This window comes from Elgaria multicarinata, chromosome 3, assembly GCF_023053635.1.
Source record: "Elgaria multicarinata webbii isolate HBS135686 ecotype San Diego chromosome 3, rElgMul1.1.pri, whole genome shotgun sequence".
NCBI lineage: Eukaryota > Metazoa > Chordata > Lepidosauria > Squamata > Anguidae > Elgaria > Elgaria multicarinata.
Window position 1 is genome coordinate 31452102 of NC_086173.1, and position 23779 is coordinate 31475880.

Consider the following 23779-nt stretch of genomic DNA (forward strand, 5'->3'; position numbering starts at 1 on the left):
TGGTATTCACATGACATCATCCCTGACCTGCGCTCATCTCGCCTCTTCCCCTCTGTTTTCCATCTTATTCTGGAGTTGGGAAAGTCTAGTTTCCCCCCCCCCCTCCATGCGCAATAAAGCTGCTCCTCCATCCCGTATATTGCTGTCCTTGCACTATATCGGACCAACGGGCTGGGCTCAACGGTGAAGAGGGAGAGAAAGAAGCACCCGAATACCCCGCGGAGAAGGCGAGGGAGGCCACCGCCGCCCAAGCCCGGGACTCATCCCATTCAAGTCTATGGTTCTTACTCCTGAGTAGGCATGTCTAGGTTTTCTGACCAGAACAGTGTCGGCTTTCCGTTGCCATGCCAACATTGACCACTAACTTCTCCAAAACCTAATTGTAATACTTTCTCTTCACTTATATTGTTTAATATAAACTTAGGGGAAAGCATTGTGTGTTGTTTTACAGTAACTGTGCAGTTTCAGTTTGTATTTACGCAGAAATAAAAATATATAAAAATATATTTTAAAAATTAACAGCAAGGGGAAGGAGACTGTAGTGGGTGGGGCGGGAGATTTCGCCAGCAGAGCAGCGATACAGGTGAAAAGATACATGAACTGAAATAGTGCTACAGTGCACAGACATTATTATTATTATTATTATTATTATTATTAATTTATATAGCACCATCAATGTACATGGTGCTGTACAGAGTAAAACAGTAAATAGCAAGACTCTGCCGCATAGGCTTACAATCTAATAAAATCATAGTAAAACAATAAGGAGGGGAAGAGAATGCAAACAGGCACAGGGTAGGGTAAGCAGGCACAGGGTAGGGTAAAGCCCAGCGCTCAACTCCCTAAGGAAATGGAGGGGGAAACCCCGGACTCAAAACGGGGAGGAGGCTGGGAGAGTAGGTGTGATGGAGCTCTATGATTGTTTTGCATGCAATGTTACAGGCATCATTTTGCATGTCTCAGCTCCAACCAACAGTTTCCCTGGGACTGGGGAGCTGAAGGGCAGCACCTTTTGGCCGCTTTCATCGGCCAGGGGACTCAGAGCCCCTGGGAGTTTGCACCCACTGCCTGCCAGAGCAAACATCATGGCAAGGGGGAGACCAACCTGTGCGCAATGGCCACAGAATGGTGCTTGCTTCACCATTCCCTTCCAGAAACAATACCTATTAGAACTGAGACCAAATTTGGTTCCATCCATCAGTCAGAGAAGGAGCAGCTACTCCAATGCTTGCTTTCTTCTTCCCTCCAAATTCCTTTTTCCATTCATTGTATCTATTAGATCGTGAGTCTCCAGGCAGAATCTGTCTTATCTCTCCATATCTGTACAGTGCTGAGAAAATTCTAGGCATTTATGAGTGTTAACAAGTCATAACAACATAATTCAGGGATAACTTCTTGGTGGGGATGAATTCTAATGTATGTTGGTCCATGGGACCACATTCTCCTCTGCACCCACCCCACAACATCATCTTAGTATCTTGAACAGCTGCAAGCCATGATATACACCTACCTAGTAAAGTGAAGCAAGCAAAGGAGGAGGCAGTTTTTGCTCCACCGGGGATGGAGGATGCCAGGGTATTTTTTTTTCTTAGCGAAGAATACAACCCTGGCCTTAGAAAACATACCTACACTCATACCTACCCCACCTACACTCATCAGCAACTAGTTTGCCGGAGAGTCACATTGAGAAGGAGTGCCTGGTTTTGCTCTGGGGTTGCCAGTTGCTGATCCTAACCCTATATGAACGTGGAGAGGGCTTCCAGGGCTCAGGAAGCATGCTGTAGTACAGCCTTCCCCAACCTGGTGCTCTCCATATGCTTTGAACTTCAGCTCCCATCAGCCCCAGTTGGCATGGCTAATGGTCAGGAATCCTGGGAGTTGTGGTCCAAATCTTTTGAAGGGCACCTGGTTTTGGAGGGCACAACTCAAAAGTATATTGCCAAGTGCTGCAAAAAAATCATTTGGGTCTAGAACAGAACGGAGCTCATAGGATAGAGTGAGACCTGGGTGCACAGCTTTCTATGGGGCTGTTTTGAGCCAGCAGGATGGCTTCCCTTGCAAAAATGTTAACCTTTTTCAGGAGAGTCCCAAATTACTGTTGCCCCTATTTTTATTCCTAACCCAGACTCCCATGCCTTTAGGGGCTGTGTAACAGCTCAAGGTTCAGCAGAAGTAGTGTTTTCTCCCTCTCTGCACCTCTAAGGCGAGAAAAGCTTTAATGGTTGGATTTCTTCCTTTCTGGCATCCGTTAAAGGGACAGGAGCCCTGATAGAAACAAAGGTAGCAGCCCTACTAAGAGGTGGCAAAAGGGTTTCCCCTAAAAGAACAAGTACACAATTTGAGAGCCCTCCTGGACTCTGAGCTAACTGGGGAAGCCCAGGTGGCTGCAGTGTCCAGGACTGCATTCTATCAGCTTAGCTGGATAGACCTGGCCTCAGTTATCCACGTACTGGTCATGTCCAGGCTGGATTACTGTAATGCGCTGTGCGTGGGGCTGCCTTTGAAGATGGTTCGGAAACTTCAGCTGGTGCAAAACACTGCCGCCCAAGTTTTGGTGGGAGCGAAGTGATCTGATCACATAACGCCTATACTGTGCCAGCTGCACTGGCTATCTGTGTGTTTCCGAGCCCAATTCAAAGTGCTATTTTTGGCCTTTAAAGCCCTAAACAGTTTGGGACCAAGCTATTTGAAGGACCGTCTTCACCCATATCAGCCTGCTCGCACTTTTAAGATCAAAAAGAGAGTCCCTTCTCACCTGCCCAACAGCGAGAGAAATTAGGTGTGTCTCCACACGGGAGAGGGCCTTCTCAGCAGTGGCCCCACACCTGTGGGATAAACTCCCACCGACGATCCGCCATGCACCTTCTTTACAGGCTTTTAAGAAGGCCTTGAAAATGTTTTATTTTACTGTGGCCTTCTCATAAATGAATACTGTTTTGCTGCTATTGCCCTTGTTCCTTTTATTGTTAGTTTTTAATGTTAGTCTTTATTGTTTTTAACTGATATTTTACTCTCTTATGTTTTTATTGCATTTAATGTTTATACTGTTTTATGTATGGCTGTAAGCTGCCTTGGGAGGGCTTCTGCCCTGAAAGGCGACTAAGAAATGTTTTAAATAAATAAATAAATAAATAAAAATAAATAGGCATGCTGATTGGCATCCAAGGTGCGCTGCAGCTCCGAGCAGGTCTGCAAAGTGCCGAGTCAGGCATCTCGTTGCAAATTTTGGCTGGTTCTGCAATCGAGTTCCACACGCTGGCTCAATCTATACGTCTATTTTTAGCATTTCCCTTCTTCCTCTGTGCCCAAAAATAATAATGCTGCTTTACCTGAATGAGGGTAAAAATAGCCCATAATAAGAGAAAAGCTGGAGGCTGCTCAGGGACCAGTCTCCTGACATGGTCTCTCAAGCTGCAAGCTGCATTCTTAACTCTTATCCCTGAAACGAAGTTAATTCGGATTAAGTTTTCCAGCCTGAAACTTTCACCTAGAGCAGGGGTGGGCAACTTGTGGCCCTCCAGAAGTTTTGGCATAGTGCTCCCATCAGCCCTAGCCAGCCTAGCCAGTGGCGAAGGATCATGGGAGTTGTAGGCCAAAATATCAGGAGGTCCTCAAGCTGTCGACCTCTGGCCTAGAGTCTTCACATGTGCACCAAAATTCTTTGCATTATTCATTTTGATTCATCGGGTTGTATTGAATCAACCTTGTCAGCCTGATAGAATACCAGGGTGAACTGAGCACCTGCCCAGGATCCCTCTGTTCTCCATTTACAGCTAGGGAAGGGAAGGGAGACCAGGGTGCGGATGATGGAACGAAAGGCACCTGACGATTCGTGAAATGCAGACAGAGTGAATTCTACAAATTCCCTACATCCCTAGGCTGTGTTGTACAAACTCAATTTGTCAAACAGTTTTTCCATTTCCAAGGGCAGGACCGTAAAACGCTAGGGAGGTCCTCGAAACCTGTCCATCTCACACTTGGATTCAAGCTTTTGAGTCTTCTAACGCTCACCTCGAGCGACAGCTGAACATTCAGAGCCCTAAAATTCCTCCCCGGCTCAAATTCTTCTCCACCCAGCTTGAGAAGAAATTCCTGGCTTTCCCCCTCCAGTCCACCCAATCTTCTGATGCCACAAACCTGCTCCCCTTTCCCTTTAAACCCCACTTACTGCCTGGGTCAGGGGTGGCAGCAGACGCAACAGCAGCAGACGGTCCCTGTGAACATTGCTACTGCGTTTCCCAAGGGCCACAGGGGGCTTTCATCTTGGTGCACTGTTTGTTTGTTTGTTTGTTTGTTTGTTTATTACATTTCTATACTACCCAATAGCCGGAGCTCTCTGGGCGGTTCACAAAAATTGTGCAGTGCCCCTTGCACCAGAGAGAGGAAGGCGAGGTCTCCCTCCTTGCCTCTCCCCGCAGCCAAAGTACCACCCCTCCTGCTGCTTCTGCTGCTACTGTCACCAGCCTAACTGGGAAGTGTAGTTTAAAGGAAAGGGAAGAAGAGGGCTGGGAGGAAAGCAAGTCTGCGTTTCACAGGCGGGAGGTTTAGATTCAGATTAGCTCAGAAATGAGCCAAACGGTTTCCCAGTTTTATTGTATTTTTTAAGAAAAATATCAGCTCATTCCCAAATCGATCCAGTGTAAGCCAGGGGGAGAGCACACCCATTGCTGCTTAAAGAGCATCGCATTCATCCGTAGCCCACACACATACACAACGTGTCATAATATTTAGCAGCAGAAAGAAATACAGTACATGGTTATTATTTACTATTTATGGAGCATCATCAGAGGGCGTGAACCTTTACCGAGTCATATTGGCAAAAAATGAGTCGCTGCCCCACAGAGTTTACAATCCAAATTTGGATGAAGGGATAAAGAGAAGAGGGCGGGGGGGGGGGGAAGGCGGGGATGGTGCGTCAAAGCCCAGCATTTAAAAGCTTGGCTTTGGCTTGTTTCTTTTGGCCTCTGCCCTGCTGAGGCCAGCACCAATTAACCACAAGAGGTGTCACAAAGAGGAGCTGGCAGCCTCTCGTGGCCCTGACCTCCCTCATTAACACAAGCAGATGCTAATTGCCGAATACCTTTGGCAAGGCCAGGCCAAGCTTTGCAGGGTCACCTTAGCATGACAGTTCTCACAGGAGGAATCGCTCTCATGTCAACAAAGCCACTGCCTGGAATCCTCAGAGCAACGTCCTCAGAATGAAAGACGTGGCGGGGTGCAAAGATTAGGAATTGGGAAGCAGAAGCCCAGCTAGAGGAGCATGTCAGCCACTAGAGCTGAGCGCAATGAAGATATCCCCCACCACTGAAACCTGGGCATCCAGGCTCAGGGCTGAATCCAGAAGTACACCCAAGCTGCGTACCTGTCTCTTCAAGGGGAGTGTAACCATCCGACATAAGCTGAATCCCTATTCCCTGATCTGCCTTTCGACTGACCAGGAGCACCTCTGTCTTGTCTGGTTTAAGCTTCAATTTGTTCGCCCTCATCCAGTCCATTACTGCTAACAGACTCTGGTTTAGCACAGAAACAGCTTCCTTGGAATTGGGTGGAAAGGAGTAGTAGAGATGGGTGTCATCAGTGTACTGGTGGCACCGCACCCCAAAACTCCGGATAACCTCTCCCAACAGTTTCATGTATATGTTAAATAGCATGGGGGACAAAACTGAACCCTGAGGGACACCACTGGCCACTGGCCAAGGAGTCAAACAGGTGTCCCCCACCACTACGTTCTGGGTTTGCCCATCCAGGAAGGACTGGAGCCACTGTAAAACAGTGCCTCCAAGTCCCATCCCAGCAAGGTCACCAAGAAGGATACCATGGTCAATGGTATCGAACACCACTGAGAGGTCTAGCAGAACCAACAGGGATACACTCCCCCTGTCCAGGTACCAGCGTAGGTCATCCACCAAGGCGACCAAAGCTGTCTCTGTCCCATAACCAGGTCTGAAGCCAGATTGAAATGGATCTAGTTAATCTGTCTCATCCAGGATGAAAGGGAAGATGCAACTCTCCCAGAGAGTCTGACGGGTCTAGAGAGAGAATAGAACTGAGTATGCAAGCCCATGGTTTGCATGCACACATGAGAGAAAGAGAGAGAGAGAGAGAGAGAGAGAGAGAGAGAGAGAGAGAGAGAGACTATTTGTGTGTGCAAGAGAGAGAGAGAGAGAGAGAGAGAGAGAGAGGATGGGGTCTAGGCAATCACATGTGATGAGGGATAACCTCACTAGGATGTCCACATATGAATAGTCAAAACAGAGGAAATGCTTCACCGAAAAAGAGGACACTGGTTTACGTAAAAAGTACATGTGTTAATTTATATGAATAGGTGCAAATTTAGAAATAATTGTTATAATTTAAATACAAATTCGGTACATCTCACCATAGTGTAAAAGACCGTAACTAGGTGAGCTGTGTGCCTGCTCAGTCTGCTGTCTTGATGGGAAACATTAAGGCCTAGCTCTTCCTTCTTATGGTTCTTTCTATTTAAACTGGACTTGACCAGGACGGCCCTCCAAATGGTGGGCTCTTTTAAAATAGAGGACAGTCCTCTACCAACTGTGGAGGAGGACCAACTTTGGAAGGCGGCCCCCAATGTGCTTGTCCCAAGCTAATTCAGCTGTCGACCATAAAAGGTTTCCTCACCTCTGCCAATGGCGAAAGGGCCTTGAGAAGCATGTGTTGGGTCAGGACAATAGAAGTATGCCTGAAAATATGGGCTCCTCAAGCTCTCAGGTAAAAAGACCTAGAAGCTCCCCTGCTTCCCCCACCTTTCCCTGAGACTATGGAGAGCTGATGGATCCCTGTCGTGGGACTGGTGTGGAGTCGTGGCTGAGGGTGTGAACTGTATGCCAGGAAATCCCTGGTTTCAGATCTCTCTCTCAGCCTCTGATCCCACCTACCCTATCTATAATATGGAGATAATATCATTTATAATTTCAATTTATGCCTCATCTTTCTATATATTAAGCACCCAAGGTGCCCTACAACAATGGCAATAAAAACACAATAAACGGTAGGCGAATAAAGGAGAGCAGATCAAACCAATCAAGAATAATAAATAAACAATGGCAATAATACTGACCTATCTTATGGGTTGTTGCAAGAGCAAGTAGATAAGGTATGTGCAGGGCTATGAGCACTTGAAATGTGCTCTGTAAATGCTGTCACGAAGTTAGACGGATCATTGGTTACACTCAATGCAGAGCAGTCCTACTGTGTCAAGGCAGCTCGTCCATGTCTTGTTGAATGTTTTGTTGTGGGATTCAGGGTAAAGAACCAGTGCTCCACTAGGTACAAATGCCAGTTCAGTCACTTGCTAAGGGCCTTGGGCACACACACATGCACACACCGCCAACCTGTGATCTTGGAGAGGATTAAAGTGAAATTTGTTGACTGTTTTTCAGATATTTAAAAGGATGTCACCTAATAATGCATTCAAGTGTTCAAACTTGAGAGCACTTCACAAATATTATTTCTATAAGGTTGGATCCAACACAGTCATTCCGTTGATGAAAACAGTTTCATCAATGGAACCAGGAATGGGGGGGGGATCCAACCCCCCAGCAGCCCTCCACATGCCCTCAAAATCTGCTCTGGGAGGCTGAGAAACTCTCTGGAGCAGATTGGATCAAGAGGTAGGGGCCTGTGGGGCAGAGTTTGGAGAGCTGCAGTAAGGAGGAGAAAGGGAGAAAGTCCTGTCACACTAACGGACTTCTGCTAACGAGATATTCAATTGAACCCATAATACGTACAGCAGTCTTGTAAGGTAAACCAGTATTATTATCCCCATATTACAGATAGAGGGAAGAGGAGACTGAGGTTGAGAGGCTTACCTATGGGTTGCAACAAAGGTGAGATTTGAACTGAAGGTTTCAGCAGTCTCTTGGTCACTATGATATACTAGCTTTCACCACATGCGTATTGGGCAGGGGAAGTCTGGGAGGCCTGGAAGCAGGTGTGTGCAAGGGGTTCTGGCCCCACACATAAAATCCAAAGGATCACCCGCTGTGTCCCATCTATTGTCATTCTAGCCACCTCATTGCACTGAAGGTCTGGAGGTGTCAGTCTGGCTCTCTTGCTCACTTGGCAGCCATGGTGCGGAAGGAGGACAAGCCGCACGGGACAAATGGGTGAAAAAGAGAGCTCATGTTGACTGGCTTCCTCTGCTTGTTTGAGCTTGCCGCAGCTGTCAGCCTTGCTGCTGCTCAGGCCCAACCTGTTCCAAGAGTCCACCACAGGACCTGCCCCCACCCCACCCGAGAGAGAGGAGAGACTGTGTTTATGCAAGAAAGTCCTAATGAAGCATCTGGGTAAAACATGTTTAGGATCATGTTAAAAGTGAATGTACACAAAAGACAGAGGGATCACCAAAGACAGAGAAGGCTTCCTTCTCAGCCTCAGCATTCCCAAATGAGATTATGTTTTGTACAGAGTCTTCTAAATTCCTTCATAATATTGATATATATATATATATATATATATATATATATATATATATATATGTATGTATGTATGTATTATGTGGCTGTGACTTTGGGCATGGTCTGCTGCTCACCTACCTGAGTTACATGCCTTTTGATGCTTGTGTGATACAATGGGAGTATGCATTGTTGGGGTCCACCTGTGGTGGTGATGGTGGTGATGACCTGATACCATGTGTTCACGGCATTTCTTGGGGGCAAAGGACTTGTACGCACATGTAGCTGTACGCCTTAGGACAAGGATGGGCAACGTGGGCTATTTTTGGCCTACAATTTCCATTATCTTTCATCATTGACTATGTTGGCTAGGGCAGGCAGGACATGTGGGCTAAAACATCTGGAGGTCCACAAGTTGCCCACCTCTGCCTATGTGAACAGAGTACTTTATTACCAAACTCTGCCCCACAGGCCCCTACCTCTTGATCCAAGCAGGCTCCAGCCCCAGTTCCCATTCGGGTAACAAAATGTTGCCTTGCAAGATAAGTTGGCAACCCTATATCAAAAAGAAAAGCTGATCATCCAGTGTACTGAGACAGTCAGACTAAGAATTGTCAGGTTAAACAAGAGGAAGACAGTTTTAGCTCAAACATCAGAGGAGTTTGTGTGTGTGTGTGTGTGTGTGTGTGTGTGTGTGTATTCTCTCTCCCTCTGTCTCTCTCCCTCTTGGTACAAGAGCAATGCTTTGCCAATGCATAAGAGCAGCTGTACTAGAGCAATGTTTTGCCAATGGAGAATGCAAAATCCATCTCTGTGCTGTCTTCCCCTCCGCTCGCATAAGCCTGCGTCCTCAGCCCAGACACTGAGTGCTGGAAGCAAGCCGTAATTCTCCGTTGCTGCTGCGTGAGCTGAGCCGTGTGTCAGGCTGCCGGCCGGCCTGTGATGGAGTGTTCTCATTACAGCAATGCCCTCCCCAGCCTCTGAAGACTTTCCCCAACTTCAATTACTTAAAGGTTCCAGACATCAGTTCCCTCCACCTCCTGAAGCGTGTTTGGCTTAATGCAATACTCACTACCAAATGCACCATTAAGGTGCCCCGGAGGTGCCCACCTTCATGCGTCAGCAGGGCCATTGTACTAAAAGCAGCAGGCGCTGTGGCTGGAATCAGAACAAAGGCATTCCAAGGAACCTGGGAGCTGAATGCAGGCTTTTTCTTGCTATAAGAACACCAGTGCCCAAAGACGGAGAAATGGAGAAATCCTATTCTGAAGTAGGGGAATTTAGTTCGTCTAAAAGCAGCTAGTTACTGGCAGGGAGGAAGAAAGGTACATGGGAGAAGGGGAGGCACAGATACACACTGTTGGCTGCATCCGCACATAATGCTCACCTTAGATTTTAACTATGGTTTGTTGCTTTAGCCACTGGCTTGTTTCCCTTATTTTTTGTTTCCCTTATTTCAGTGGCTTGTTTTCCTTATTTCAGCAGCACGAACAAGCCAGGGATAAGCCATGGTTCTACAGATGTGCCACCAGCACCAGCCCAAGGCACACAGATCGGAGGGGGCATGGTACAGGAGGGGCCCCAAACGACACCCTGACAGAGGGCAGATCCTCCTCCTCTTCTTCCTGTCAACTTGCTACTAAAGGAAGCACTGCTGGCTGGTTAGGATATAAACAAACACAAGCCAGGCCTCCTAGAGCATTGAGATTCCCCACCAGCACAAAACCTCTGGTTTGCCTGGATAGACTCATTCAGAGGGCATGGTAGCTGAGCCAGGCTCGTGCCCACTCATTGAAAAGGATGAACCAACACTACCTGTGGTACCTCTTGGGGGACCCTCAGAGCTGCAGAGGCCTGCATAATCATTGGGTTAAGAAGGGTGGCCACATACACATCACCAAAAAGAGGATAAAAGACAGCAGATTTGCATGTGAGCTTTTACAGGTATAGATGCAAATTTAGAAATAATTACTATCATTTAAATGGAAATATAATACATCTCACCATAGTTGGGAAGACTGAGACTAGATGAACTGTGTGCCTACTCAGATGCTAAGTGTTGTTGGACAACCTTCAGGCCCTTGCTGCTCTCCCTTCTTATGGTGCTTTATCTTTAAACCCAGTTTGAACTGGATAGCCCATTGAATAGAGGACTGCCATCTGACAGCCCATCAAATAGAAGACTGTCCTGTGTAAAGTTGGACATATAGCAGCTGCCCTAGACTGCCCAGTTCAGCAGAAAGGTGTAGCACAGAGCTGTGGAATGTGCGATCCTGCAATCTAGCCAGAATAGCCAATAATGAGAGAAGATGGAAGATCCAGTCCAACAATACCCAGAGGGCCATATTCTCTACATTCCTGGGGCTTGTCTATACAGCTTGTTTAACCCGACCTAAATGTGCATATTTGCATTTCAGGACACATAACGCAGCTGTCCATTCACCGTAGCGCCGGATTTTTAATGCAGTAATGCACATATTTGTAGTTTCGATTTACCGCGACTTTTGGATCACTTCCAAGTTTGCACTGCATTATGGTTATGTGTCTTTGGATGAGTTAAATCGCATTTTGACTGTGGGCGGAGCTTTGAGGGTAAGACAATATGATTGGCCGATTTCCCACCTATCAGCTGCCTCGTTCCTTCGTGCTGTTTTTAATTTGAATTCTCTGATTCTGCAGAGCTCTGCAGAGAGAGCTTATTAAAACAAAGAGGGGTGAACGGGCATCCTCTTCTGCTGCCTCGTTCCTTCCCCCACACACACACACTCCAGGTTTGTCTGTTATATGAATTTGTGGAGCTCCGCGTATAAAATTTATAGCTTCCATCGTCTCTATTCCTTAGCATCTAATCATCATATATGCGCATGTGCGCATTTATAACTGCACTATAAAAAAAATCATGAAATAAATTGGTGTTGCTGCTGCAGTGTGACACTCTTTACCTACATTTGAATCAACAAAAATTCAGGTTTATATTTAATGAGGAGCAATCCCATTGTCATATCGACGGGGGCCTGGTTTAAGAGGAGAGATTCCCCAAGCAGGGATCAAAGTCTCATGACTCTTTGCCTCCTTGGTTAAAGCTAAGATTCTGCAGAAGCTACATTACCGAGACCCACACTAGCCTGTTGCTCGTGCTGCCTCAGATTTTATAGGACTGGAATAAGAGCTGCCAACTTTCTTACCAACCCCCTCACCCCAACTTTAACAGGAGCTTGATCTGCAAATGTGAGTAGGCAATCATGCTTACCTCTGCATCATGTAAAGCACCACTGGCTGATTTTTTGCATATCATGTTGCTGCACAAGAGAATAGGAGCGTCATCAGATGGGGGAAATCGTGTTTCCCTACCGTCGCTTTTCTGTCCCACAGTAGGAGCAAGCAGCTTCCTCTTTCTTCACACAGGGAAGAAAAAGTAAGCAAACAATGACAACATACCCCATTCAGTGGGCATTTTTATCGCACTGCTTCTCCTGCACAGCAGGAAATGGTGGCACGTTTCGCTACAGCCAAAAAACGTCGGATTTTCTGGATCTTTTTTTGCAAAGGGAAAATGAGCAGGAGGCGTGCGGGAGGACCCGTGGAAATCCGTGAGTGGCCAGTAACGAGCATGCAATGAAATGCTTGTCTGATGATGCTCTAGGTCAAGCCTCTATCCTTTTTTCTTCTTTTTTGTCTGTTGGCAACCTTAACTTGGATGCCGATAATTAGCATTCTACTTGTCTCCTCTCCTTTGCTACAGTTGCTGTTCACCTCTGTTTCCAGTGCTCTTGTATAATCTTCTGGAGCTCTGACAATGGATTCATAGATTCAATCAAAGAAGTGTGGCTCTGTCTGGATAAGCATTGAAGTTTCTGCATCCATTTCAAACAGCCATGGAACAATTGGTCCATGCTCTTGTAAAGTCTCAGCATCTGAGCAGCCCTTTCCAACTACAAGGCATTGAAGCGGCTTGATCTATTGTGCTTCTTCAAGAGATCGCCAATACCTAGTTTACCCCCTTTGGGCCAAAGGGGATCTGGATGATCATCAGTCGTTCTTTAAAGCCAGCAAACAATAGAGGTATAAAAGGAAGAACAAGCCAGGTTTTCCTTATTGCAGGCTCATAATCAACCAGCCATTCAAGCCATGACAGAAGTAATCACTGGAACAGAGTTCCTCAACTCAGTGAGGCGTCTATGGCTGTGTGTGCTTCTACTGAGCTTTCAAATGCTTTGAGTGAGAAAGCTTCAAAGGTGTCACTGACACGGGTAAAGGAAGAATTCAAACTCTTCACTCACACACAGGGATGGGCAAACATGCAATGTTCAAACTCGTTGAGGTCCTCCAAATTCCTCCTTGAAGCTCGGTCCACCTCGTTCACATTCCCAAATCTGAGCAATTGCTGGCTATACAGTTTCAGATGCAAAGTTTTAAACAGATTGACTTGGGCAAAGTGTAACAAAAGGATATATCAACCGATCAATCCAAAGTTTATTGTACTAACCAAAGGCCATGACAAATATATCAAAAGAAAGCAGACAGAGAGAGAGAGAGAAATACAAATACCTCGAAAATACACTAACTTGAAATTTACCATAACTAAAACTCAAGCTTTCACTCAGCAGTCTGAATCTCCATGGCAGTTTATGGAAATTTTGTCTAGTTCTCTCTTCCTTATCTTTTTAGCTGGCAGTGCAAGCAAAGCCACTTTATGTATCACATAACCGTTGGTATCACTCAGAAGAAAAAGAACTCTTTCTGCAAGGGCATTCCTATATCCATGTGTTAACAAGGGTTTCAGGAATCTCTCTCTTGGTTCCCTATACAGAGGGTAAATTAACATGTAGTGAACAATGTCTTCCACTTGATGTTGGCCACAGATGCATAGTCTGCATTCAAATGGCACCTTGTGGTAGCGTCCATCCAGAACTGCAGTTGGCATCACTTGGAATCTCAGTTCAGTAAAAGCATTTCTTAGGGAAAGTGGCCTCAGTTTGGACAAATAGCTGGCAGCTGAAATCATTCCATGTACATGTGCTTTGCAAATAGGACATCCCCATTCCCTTCAGAAAGTAACAGTTTACAGCAACCAACATCAGAACATGTGGGAAATGTTGGCCACTGAATGCAGTATAGAAATGTTGAACAACAACAACAACAACAACAATAATAATAATAATAATCTGCTAAAGAAGCAATCAGCTGATCATAAATAGAGCTGAAATATTAATGCCTCGCCTTTCAAACAATAAGGTATATAACTAGGGGCCTGGTCTCCCTCTCAATCTTTGAGTGGGTGAACATTCTGTTTTAAGGTTGTTCAAGAGGTCTTTGAGTGGTCCCTTTTGCCTTGCAGGATTTTTCTCCAAAAAATTAAAACAAGCCAGACCAACTGTTCAGTTGGCCCAGTGCCATAAGCACTGACTGACAGCACAGCTTAACCCCAGGGTTTTCAGAAAGATGGCTTTCCTATATAGCCTGGTGTTAGCAAAAGCAGCTGAACAAAGCAGCCTGGGTCCGGAAAGTGAAGGGCTTGGCAAACTTTACAGAGTCATAAACCGATAGTCTTCTGGCTAAGTAGCCAGAAGTATAAAACAGCAGAACAGATCAGGCCAGGTGTCTAGCAGATTGAACTACCACCACTACTACAGAACATACTGAATATGCTAGTCTCTTTATATACAAGAAGCCCAGGTTAAAAGGAAATTTATTTGGCTCCACGTGAATGCTAGGCCACACACACACACACACCCCACTCCCACTTATGTGCAAAAAGAGAGCCCTGCTTGCACCCAACACTCTCTGTTGTATTGAGAGCAGTCCATTAACTCTGCGCCCCATTGTGCCTACTAACCATCTTAAAACTCTTAAGAACAAATTAACTCTTCGTTTACACCTTCATTCAGTGTGATCCTTGCCTTTGCTAATGTAGCACCCTGAACTCATAGCTGGAGTTCCTGAATTTGATGGTGGTGCGTACAATACATAAACTCTCCCTTAAGTTACGGTCCCTTTACTTTGCTATGGCCAAACAGTGCTACGGTCCATTTAGCCCCATATTGCCTAGTCTGAGAAGCAGTGCTGCTCCAAAGTCTCGAGCTGGGATCTCCCAGAGGCTTGAAGTCCTTTTTAAGCTGCAGATGTTGCCAGGGATAGAACTGTGGACCTTCTGGACACAGAGTACATGCCTCGCCATTGAGCAATCACCCATAAGAGACCCTGTTTGTTTCCAAAGAGACAATGGGAAGGGCTGTAGCCCAGTGGCAGAGCACGTGCTTTGCATGCAGAAGGTCCCAGGTTCAATCCCCACCATCTCCAAGCAGGACTAGGAAAGGTCCTGCTTGGAGATGCTTGAAACCCAGGACAGCCATGGCTGCCAGCCGGTGTGGACCGATGGCATAAGGCAGCTCCCAATGTCACATCCTCATAAATTCTTCCTATGCTTGTGTATCCAGCAGGTGGAGATCAAGAGTCCCCAGTCGGCTGGAGGGCCGGCGGGGGGGCGGGGGCGAGTTCTCAAACAGTTAAGCCAACAGGATGCAATAAGCTCCAATTGTGCTGAGCTGGCACTAGCCAGGGAAAAAAGTCAATTTCCCGGCCACTTCCCCCTGGCCCAGAAGTGCTGCCCGGTTTGGATGTACTCATCCCCCTTCCTTACGGTTGGGCAGCAGGGACCAAGCTACTGGAAGCTACTTTGTGGCTGCTGCTAATGGGTTGGCAAATGCGGGGGAAAGAAACCACAGGGTATGGAGAGAGAGAGAGAAGGCTGCAGAGCTTGGAGAGGGTGGGGGAGAGGGGAGCGGGGTGGGGGTGGGGTTCATTAGCAAAGCTGTCTGCAGCTTATAGCTTCATATCATATCAGTCTGCCAGACTCCCAAATCTGCAGCAGCAATTGTTTTTGTGAGTAGCCATCAGATGCCTTTTGTGATAAGGGATATGACAATGGACACCCCATATTAAAAAAAAAATCCCCCAGGTTCATAAGATGTCCATAAAATAAACAGCTATACCTGGAACACTGTCCCATTTGTTTAAAATGTTGAGCTAGCAATTCAGCATTCAGTTCATCAAAAACAACTCTGTAGGTTCCAGGGCGGGGGCAGGCCTGTCTTGTTTCTTCTCTGCTAACCTTCCTGAGCTAGGGTTGCCAACTTTTTTTGGGGGGGAAAAAAAAAAGCATTCCCTGCTCCTGTGCTTTTAACAGCAGCTTGATTTGCTGGCATTAACCTGTGATAATGTTTATCACCATGCCATGAAAAGCATTACCTGATGACTCTTGCAGATGAAACTACCGCTAAAGGCCCAGGAGCAGGCCAGGCTATTCTTTTCCAGTTAGTTGACAACCTTAACCCAGGTCTTAACCCTCTTTTGTATCTTGTCATGCTAGGCAGTACTCATGCAGCTTTAACTGTTGTGATGAAGAGGGAATTTCACCAGGTGCTACATGCACCCAAATGACACTTGCTAAAAATCCCTTTTCAATACAACTGTTAAAGATACAGGACCCATGTCCTCCTTTCCACATGGCCACCCTAGACAAAGAGGTGTGCTATGGTTTTGCTAGGAGAGTATTTGTCCAGCGGAGATTCAAGGGACAATTCCTTACCTCTGTTAGCCAAGTGCTGAGAAATAACAGGGCAGCAGGTGAGGTTCTTTAGGGCAGAATGAGATGGACAGTGATATTAGAGGTGATCACACAACCCAGCACATCTTTACTGAACGTGCAGTAAATTGGGATCACACATACGAGCTGAAAACACTGGTGTGCCCCTAAGCCATGCCTCCAGCAGACATGTGTTTGATGCTAGTGTAAAGGGACCAAAATATGTGCATCTCTCTGCCCCTAGGGGCTCTTCCACACAAGCAGGAGCTGCGTCCAAATAGGGCTGCAGTTCACATTGTAAAGCCCCTACACATGTCTATCTAAAAGTGCATAAGGCCCCCTTCATGCTAATGCCAAGTGCAGGCTGCTGGGATGTGCAGCCAGCAAGTACAATCTTGCTTTCCACCCCACCCCCCCTCAAATTTCAGTGAATGTGTGAGGGAGTCATTTGCAACCCCTTTTATGTCCCAATGTAGTGGTGAGCTCATGTCCAGGTCTGCAGTAGGCAAGACTGCCAGGTGAGGCAAAAGCCACTGTAGCTCATCACCACCATCACTGGTTGGCCTCCACTCAACACAATCTAGTCCTCCTACAGGATGCCCACTACAGGATGCCACTCGTGCAGGCAGTACTCAGAGATTCCATCACAGAAGTGCTCCACAAGCCCACGGCCACTGCCTATGTAATCTTTTGTTGGGCAAAAATTGCTTCTCATAAACTGCACCCAAATTTGCCCCCTGGGGTAGTGCCTTCAGCCCGTCAGACTGCCTCTTTACCCTGTGCCAGTTCTGGTAAACTTTGCTGCAAGTGAATGATTGGTGCTGTGGTTTACTCATCACGTGCAAAGGCGTCTTTGTGAAAGGAATCAGCATCAGGTTATCTTACAACATAAGAACAAGCAGCCATTATAGGCAGGCTGGGTTTTTTTTCCTGATCAGTTGGCAATCCCATCTAATACAATGAAATACTGTGAATCAAACCTCCATTTGCTGAGTTTGACCAAGGACATTTATCCTCTGTCCCAACTCAGCACCTCTCTACCTTGACAGGGACTCAACAAACTGGTGCTGACTTCAGCTAAATAAGCGGTACTAAACGAGAGTACCAAATTAGCCAAGTTATGCCCCTCCCCCTCTGTAGCATTCCCAAAGCAGTAGTTAAGGGAATTGGCATAAAAGGTAAGAGGGCTGAGAGAGCTCAGCCCCCTACTCCCTTGTAATTCAAGCCTTGAGAGAGCTCACATTTTCCCCAGGTTCAATCCCTGGCAATGCGAGTTAAAAAAAGATTACTACAGGTCTCCCTTCTAAGACCCGGGAAAGCCACTGCCGGTCAGAAAATAGACCATCCTCGGCTAAATGGACAATGGTCTGAACAAATAGTGTCCAGCAAGCATCTTAAGAACATAAGAAGAGCCCTGCTGGATCAGACCAAGAGTCCATCTAGCCCAGCACTCTGTTCACACAGTGGCCAACCAGCTGTCAACCACAAGCAGGACACAGGTGCAACAGCACCCTCCACCCATGTTCCCCAGCAACTGGATTATAAGCTTACTGCCTCTGATACTGGAGGTAGCACATAGCCATTAGTAGCCTTCTCCTCCAGGAATTTATCTAACCCCCTTTTAAAAGTCATCAAAATTGGTGGCCATTGCTACATCTTGTGGTGATGAATTCCATAGTTTAATCAAATTGGGCTTGGTTGAAGAGGGAAAGTCATTTGAGACTGGTGATCCTCTCCCTTCCTAGGACACAAAGCCCAGATGTTTGGGACTGAGGAGGGATTGTAAGGCCACACACGTCCTCACTCCAGTGCAAACCCAAGTAGGTTTCTGGGCAACCTGGAATCCATGAAATCCTGTGTTGTTTACAGGGAAATGGATGGCCATGAAAACATTAAGGTGTGATGACCCCATATTGGTTAGGTATAAACCCAAGACTAGCGATGGGTGAACTTACTCTGCCAGAATTCCAGTACTGCAAGTTAGGACCAAAGTTTATTTGAGGTCTTAAAAATGTGTGAATTCTTGCACATGTGTGTCACGTCCATCTTGGAAATGTAGCAGGAGTAATGTGGCTTCATGACAGTGCTATAGATGAGAGAGAGATATGGAGCCACTCTTAGGGGCAGAAACAGCAGCTGTGGCACAACGGGCAGAGACAGAAACGTACAGCACGCTGGGGAGGAATCCAGTCAAGTCAAACGTGATTGGTTGACATATGGTTCAGATCCAAGGTTTAAAATGGATTGACTTGGGCAAAGTGTAACAAAAGAATAAAAGTGAAATGCACATGCACGTGTGTATTGCAAATGGGACATTCCCATTCCCTTCAGAAAGTAAAGGGTTACAGCAACCAATATCAGAGCACATGCAAAATGGGGGCCGCTGAATGCTTCGTCATGCAGACCACGCAGGGACAGAACATATCAGTGAACTTGTAATCCATCTTGGTTTGCGTTACAAAAACAATAAAGTTTGCAAGATCAAGTCCAGGCTCATTACAGATTTGGGAATTACGAACCTAATGGATCCAGCCTACTACGAACCAACCAATTGCAAATGTTGCTGGCATCCCTACCCAAGACATGGAGTCATTTGGAATTTCAGAGGCCACAAACTACTCTTTCTCTCTTGAAAGCCCCACATAATATGCTAAAGCCAGTTTTGTTTAGAGGTTCCTGTATCTTCCCATTCTAGAAACACATAGGAACAGCTGCGCAAGGCTGGAATAGGCAGCTACACGCTGGGTGCAGGAAATAGCCTGGCACCAGCCGCCCTGGCTTCTGTAGGCCTTGGGTGGTGGGGAGGGGGGGCAGTGGAGGGAGGCTTGTCCTTCCCACAGCACCTCCCAACCCCAACACGGATACCAAGGAAGCTGATGAATTATTAAGCAAGCCCTGTCCTAGGCGTCAGGGTCTGACTTCTGCGCTGCCGTAGGCTGTGCACTAGCACATCCCCGACCAGCAGCCAGCATTGGCACAAGGGAACGGCCGCTCGGTACAGCACAGCCACAAACTCACAACTTGGGAGCAGGATGTCAGAGAGTGGAAGCTTTTAGAGCCAGAGAGGCATTGAGTCCGGATGCTTGATTTGGAAATGCTTTGGGATCCCAGAGGCTGCCTAGGACGGGCCAGCTGTCAGCTCATCCAGACCCTTCTCCTTGCCATACATCTCCTGAATTCTCTCCCTTCTGGATCCATCTTGATTCCTTGTTTGGAACCTCAATTTCTGCATGATTTCAGTCTTCCTTTCCTCTGTACCCCCATCTCTTCCTAGCCTTCCTTTCTTTCCTGACCTTTATCTCCTCCTCTCTGACACCGGCTCCATCTCTCTTCAGCCTTCTTTCTGTCCATCTCTTTCTTGCCTATTCTCCTTTTGACAACCCACCTCTTCCGTCCAGCACTGAAGAGTCCCTGCGGGGTCCTGCAAATAGCCATTTGGGGAAGGGGCTAATCAAAGGGGCCCTGGAGGGTCCAAGATGCCCATCCAGATCTTCTGCACCATCTCCTTCACTTCAAACCAAGAGAAACACACAGTCAAGTGTGCAACGGACAGCAATGGTGACAAATCCCTCTGTGACCAGCAGGAACCAGAAGTCATGGAGGAGGGTTATGAAGAGGAAGAGGAACTGGAGGAGGAAGAGGAAGGAACCGCTCCAAATCTGGCAGCCTTTGCCAGCAGCTGTACTTTGCACGGGGCCAACCATATCTTCATAGGGAGCGGCTTTGGGGTGCGCCAGACCCTCTGGGCAGGTGCATTCCTGATCTCGTTGTCCATTTTCCTGTCCCAGGTAGCTGGGCGAATCTTCTACTACCTGGAGTATCACCATGTCACACTGCTGGATGAGCTGGAGAGCCCCGAGATGACCTTCCCCGCCATCACCTTCTGCAACATCAACCGCATCCGGGTGTCTCAGCTCACCTACGACGACCTCTCGTACATTTCGCCACTCGTGGGCTACGATGTTGGCGCCTACTTGGAAGCAGGCTTCCCATTGGCTCCGCCCAGCCTTGAGGTCCCTGACGAACCTCTCAATCTGTATAACTTTTATGACCGCAACAGCCACCAGCTTCAGGACATGATGCTGGCCTGTACCTACCGTGGCGAAGCCTGCAGGGCCGATGACTTTATTGAGGTGAGTGGCTCTTGCACCAGTGTTGTCCAGGGGCAGGTATTTGAGAAGGGAGAAGGTTTGTTGTGGTTCCTGGGTGTGGGCTGGCATGCTGTCTGTCCAGCTGCTACAGCAACACCTTCATTAAGACCATCAGAACGGTTACAAAGTCATGAGCAACCTTTTGCGCATCTCCGATGGGAAGACAGAAAAGCCATAAAACCTGCAGGTTGTTATCATCTTTAAGATGGGAGTGCAGATTTACAGTGCAAACTGAAAAATGCTTAGTCTAAAGTCAGTCCCATTGAAATCCATGGGATTTCATCCCTAGCAAGCGTGTTTAAGACCACAGCCTTAATTGCATTAGACTAGCCTTCCCCAAATTGGTGCCTTGCAGATGTGTTGTACTACAACTCCCACCATCCCACCATCAACATGGCCTAGGGGTGATGGGACTTGTAGGCCAGCAAATCTGGAGGGCTCCTGGTTGGGGAAGGATGGATTGGACTGTGCTAGGTGTAAAAGAGAAAGGCTACTGAGACAAAGAAACAGCAATAGTCATTCCCCCATTTTTGTGAAAATATCGGAGCCAACGGAGATTTGGATCTGTCTCCAGTATTAATTGGAACACACACACAGTTCCTTGTGAAGCAGAGAGCCCACAAGGAACATGTGTGTACTCCAATTTGTAAAGCATAAAGAGAAATGTGGCCGTCCTGACATTATTAGCAGAGGCAGAGAGTCCTTTTAGGTGGTGCACCAGGGACAGTGTCAATAGAAACCAGATTGTAGCGTGTTACCTAGTAGTTGAAGCGCATATAAACACATCTTCAACTAAGAGTTTCCTAAGATGCTAGCATTTCCTGTTTACCTTCGTAAGCTCTTTGCAGACAAAAGAGGTTGGCATGACATGCTATATCATGGGCAACTCTGTCAGGGCCAGGAATAGCTCTCATTCAAAGAACTGACCACAATCTCATGCACGCCTACTCAGAAGAAATGTTGTTTGAGCTCAGTTGGACTTAGGCCATTTCTATACCAGTAGAGGGAGGGAGGGGGGAGGATCTCGCGAGATCCTGATTGTGAGATCCTTCCCTTAATCCACATGCGGGCACGGCATCCCAGGAGGAAGGAGGGTGTCGCACCCACTATTTCTTTTTAAAGGAGCTGAGCATACATGCGTTCCAACAAAAAGTGAGGTGTTTTTTTTAAAAAAAAAAAAGAGGGGGAAAAAGCCCTGACCCCGCTCCCCCCCAAATCCGATTCCTCCCAGCCCGGTTCCTTCCCTCTATTGCTCCCCACTACACGCGGGGAGGAGGGAAGAAGCTGGGATGGGCAGCCACACCTCCCTTGGTCTGGGGACCATCCTGAGACTGCAGGAAGAATCGGATTTTCCCAGGGATTATTTATCGCTGGGAAAACCCGCACTCGTCCCCCCATGCCCCTGGGAGTTCCTGTGTGTCATTTGGATGCACAGGGACTCGGCCATGACCAGCCCGATTTTTGAGCTGGTGTTGAAACGGCCTTAGTCTCAGATAAGGGTACATAGGATTGCGATTCTGTTTAGCACCAATAGCTAAAGCCAGTCTTCAGCAATTAGGTTATACATGCATAGTATTTAGAGACCAGATCTGACCCTAACAAGATTTTATGCTTGAGGTGAAAAAAAAATCCAAATGGCTCCTGCGCTTGTAAAAATATAATAATAGGTCAATAATGACAATTTGGAGCCAATTAGTGGTACCTCAAAATCCACTAGCTCAAGTGGGCCTCCTCCCTCTTGCCTAATATTAGGACCGGGCTCAGTAGAGGCTTTAGCATCAGGAATCTGCACCAAAAGCTCTCTTTTCAGACCTTCTCTCTAGATCTGCGTGGCCCCCAGGGTTGAAGAGCTGGGTTGTTTTGACATCATCTCTCACCCCCTTAAGGTTCTCTGTTTCCTCTGAGCTTAGCTGCATTTCTGGCTGGGGGTCGTGGAGTGGGGGGGATAGATTTTCTCAGCAAGGATATATTGTGAGCTATCCCCATTTTAATGCAAAGTATTTGGGGGAGGGGTTGATCTTGAATGGGTTATTAAGACTCACTCACTTTACAAAAGAAACATATAATACATCACATTCTACTATATATGTAACGCATCAAAACAGGTGCCTGAAATTTTTGGACTCCTTGGGGTCATGGCAATGAGAACAGTTGTGATACGTGTCTGCACTTCAAAGTTTAGCACCAAACTACTGGTTCTGTACAGAAAATTCCTTCCTCCTAATACCAACTCAAACCATCCACTTGTGCCTGGCTATTTCCTTTAGCCGGGTCCATATTCTTGATCCAGTAACTCCCAACTGATGGAGAATCTGTACCCTTCTAGGAACCCTGTCCCGAAAGGGCAGTCCTCTACAGATTGCCCTGACCTACACTGATCCTGTTCAGACAACACACTAAGCCATGGTGGATAAACATTTTGAGCTAAATATTATGGCTTAGCTTAACATGTGAATCATTCCTAACGATGGTGGCTACTTTACCATGGTTTAAAAACACTCACTAACCACTAGCTGCAAGAGGGTTAGCGGCCTAACCATGGCTTAACGTTGTCTGAACAGGCCCACTCAAAGCTTCAGCCAATGAATCTGTACAAGGGATCTATTTATTTATTGCCCACAAATACTAAACTATGAATTTCCTGGTGTCTTCGCCTGCAAAAAGTGCCTCGGCCCTTCAGATACGTTAGCGTGAGGCATCTACGTACATAATCTTCTGATTCCGGTTTAGGCAATGCACTGGAGAGGATTTTCCTTATAATAAATTATTTGTTATGTTGTAAAGAGAAGCAACCGTCTTTATTGAAAAGCCTCTGTGTCGGAAGAAAATGTAATATGTATGGTAATCAGTTAAAAGCAAGAGAGTTAATAGACTAAAAAAATAAATACATGAATCGGTTGACAGGCCAACTTATTTCTACTGGGATTTGCTATGGAGAGTTTGCTGCTAAAGGCACAGGAGCAGAGCCGGTAAAAAAATATATTGGGGGTGGGTGGGAGCAGCATGATTTCTTAACAGAGGAAATCCAATAGTATTCATGCATGGCACACACACCGCTTTTTATGCACAGGAGCCCTACCAAACATAAAAGCTGGTAACCCTACCTCTCTCCCTCTTTGTTCACTGGGTGCATGTGAGGAATGGCAGCCCTCAGCAAGGCAGGGAGATTCCATTTATTGCTCCTATCCTGTGCATTACTGAAGGCCAAACTACAGACATGGATTACAGGAAAATTCTTTATTCATTCATTACATTTATAATATATCCCATCTTTTTTCCTTCTTAAGGAATCCAAGGAGGCCTATATAATCCTCTTCCTCTCCATTTTATCCTCAGAACAACAACCCTGTGAGGTACATTGGGCTGAGAGTCAATGACTGGCTCACAGTCACCCAGTGGGCTTCCATGGATGAGTGGGGAGTGTAAATAGCACCCCTGGGAAAACAGAGGCAGCATCTGGGCCAATGGGGAATAGGGAGGAGAGTTTAACTTCTTCCTTCTCTGCTGACAAAAATCCGCCCTCTCCAAAGCCTCCATTGGCTTCTAGCTCCATTGGCACCAATCGGAGCATCCCTTAAAATGCAAATGACACCTGCTATTTACATAACAAAAACCAGCACACATTT

General features: G+C 46.7%; 1 protein-coding gene across 2 annotated transcripts in view; it reads left to right on the plus strand.

Annotated features, from left to right (window-relative positions):
• ASIC1 (acid sensing ion channel subunit 1) overlaps positions 1 to 23779 on the plus strand; it is a 179409-nt gene that overhangs the window by 102321 nt on the left and 53309 nt on the right. The window contains exon 1 of one of the 2 annotated variants that reach the window (XM_063119868.1): positions 19240 to 20135. The exons of the other annotated variant lie outside the window; for it this stretch is intronic. Coding sequence (XP_062975938.1) covers positions 19479 to 20135 — 657 coding nt within the window. The 5' untranslated portion in view covers positions 19240 to 19478. Of the gene's footprint in view, positions 1 to 19239; positions 20136 to 23779 lie in introns of those variants that run through there. 2 annotated transcript variants of the gene reach the window in all.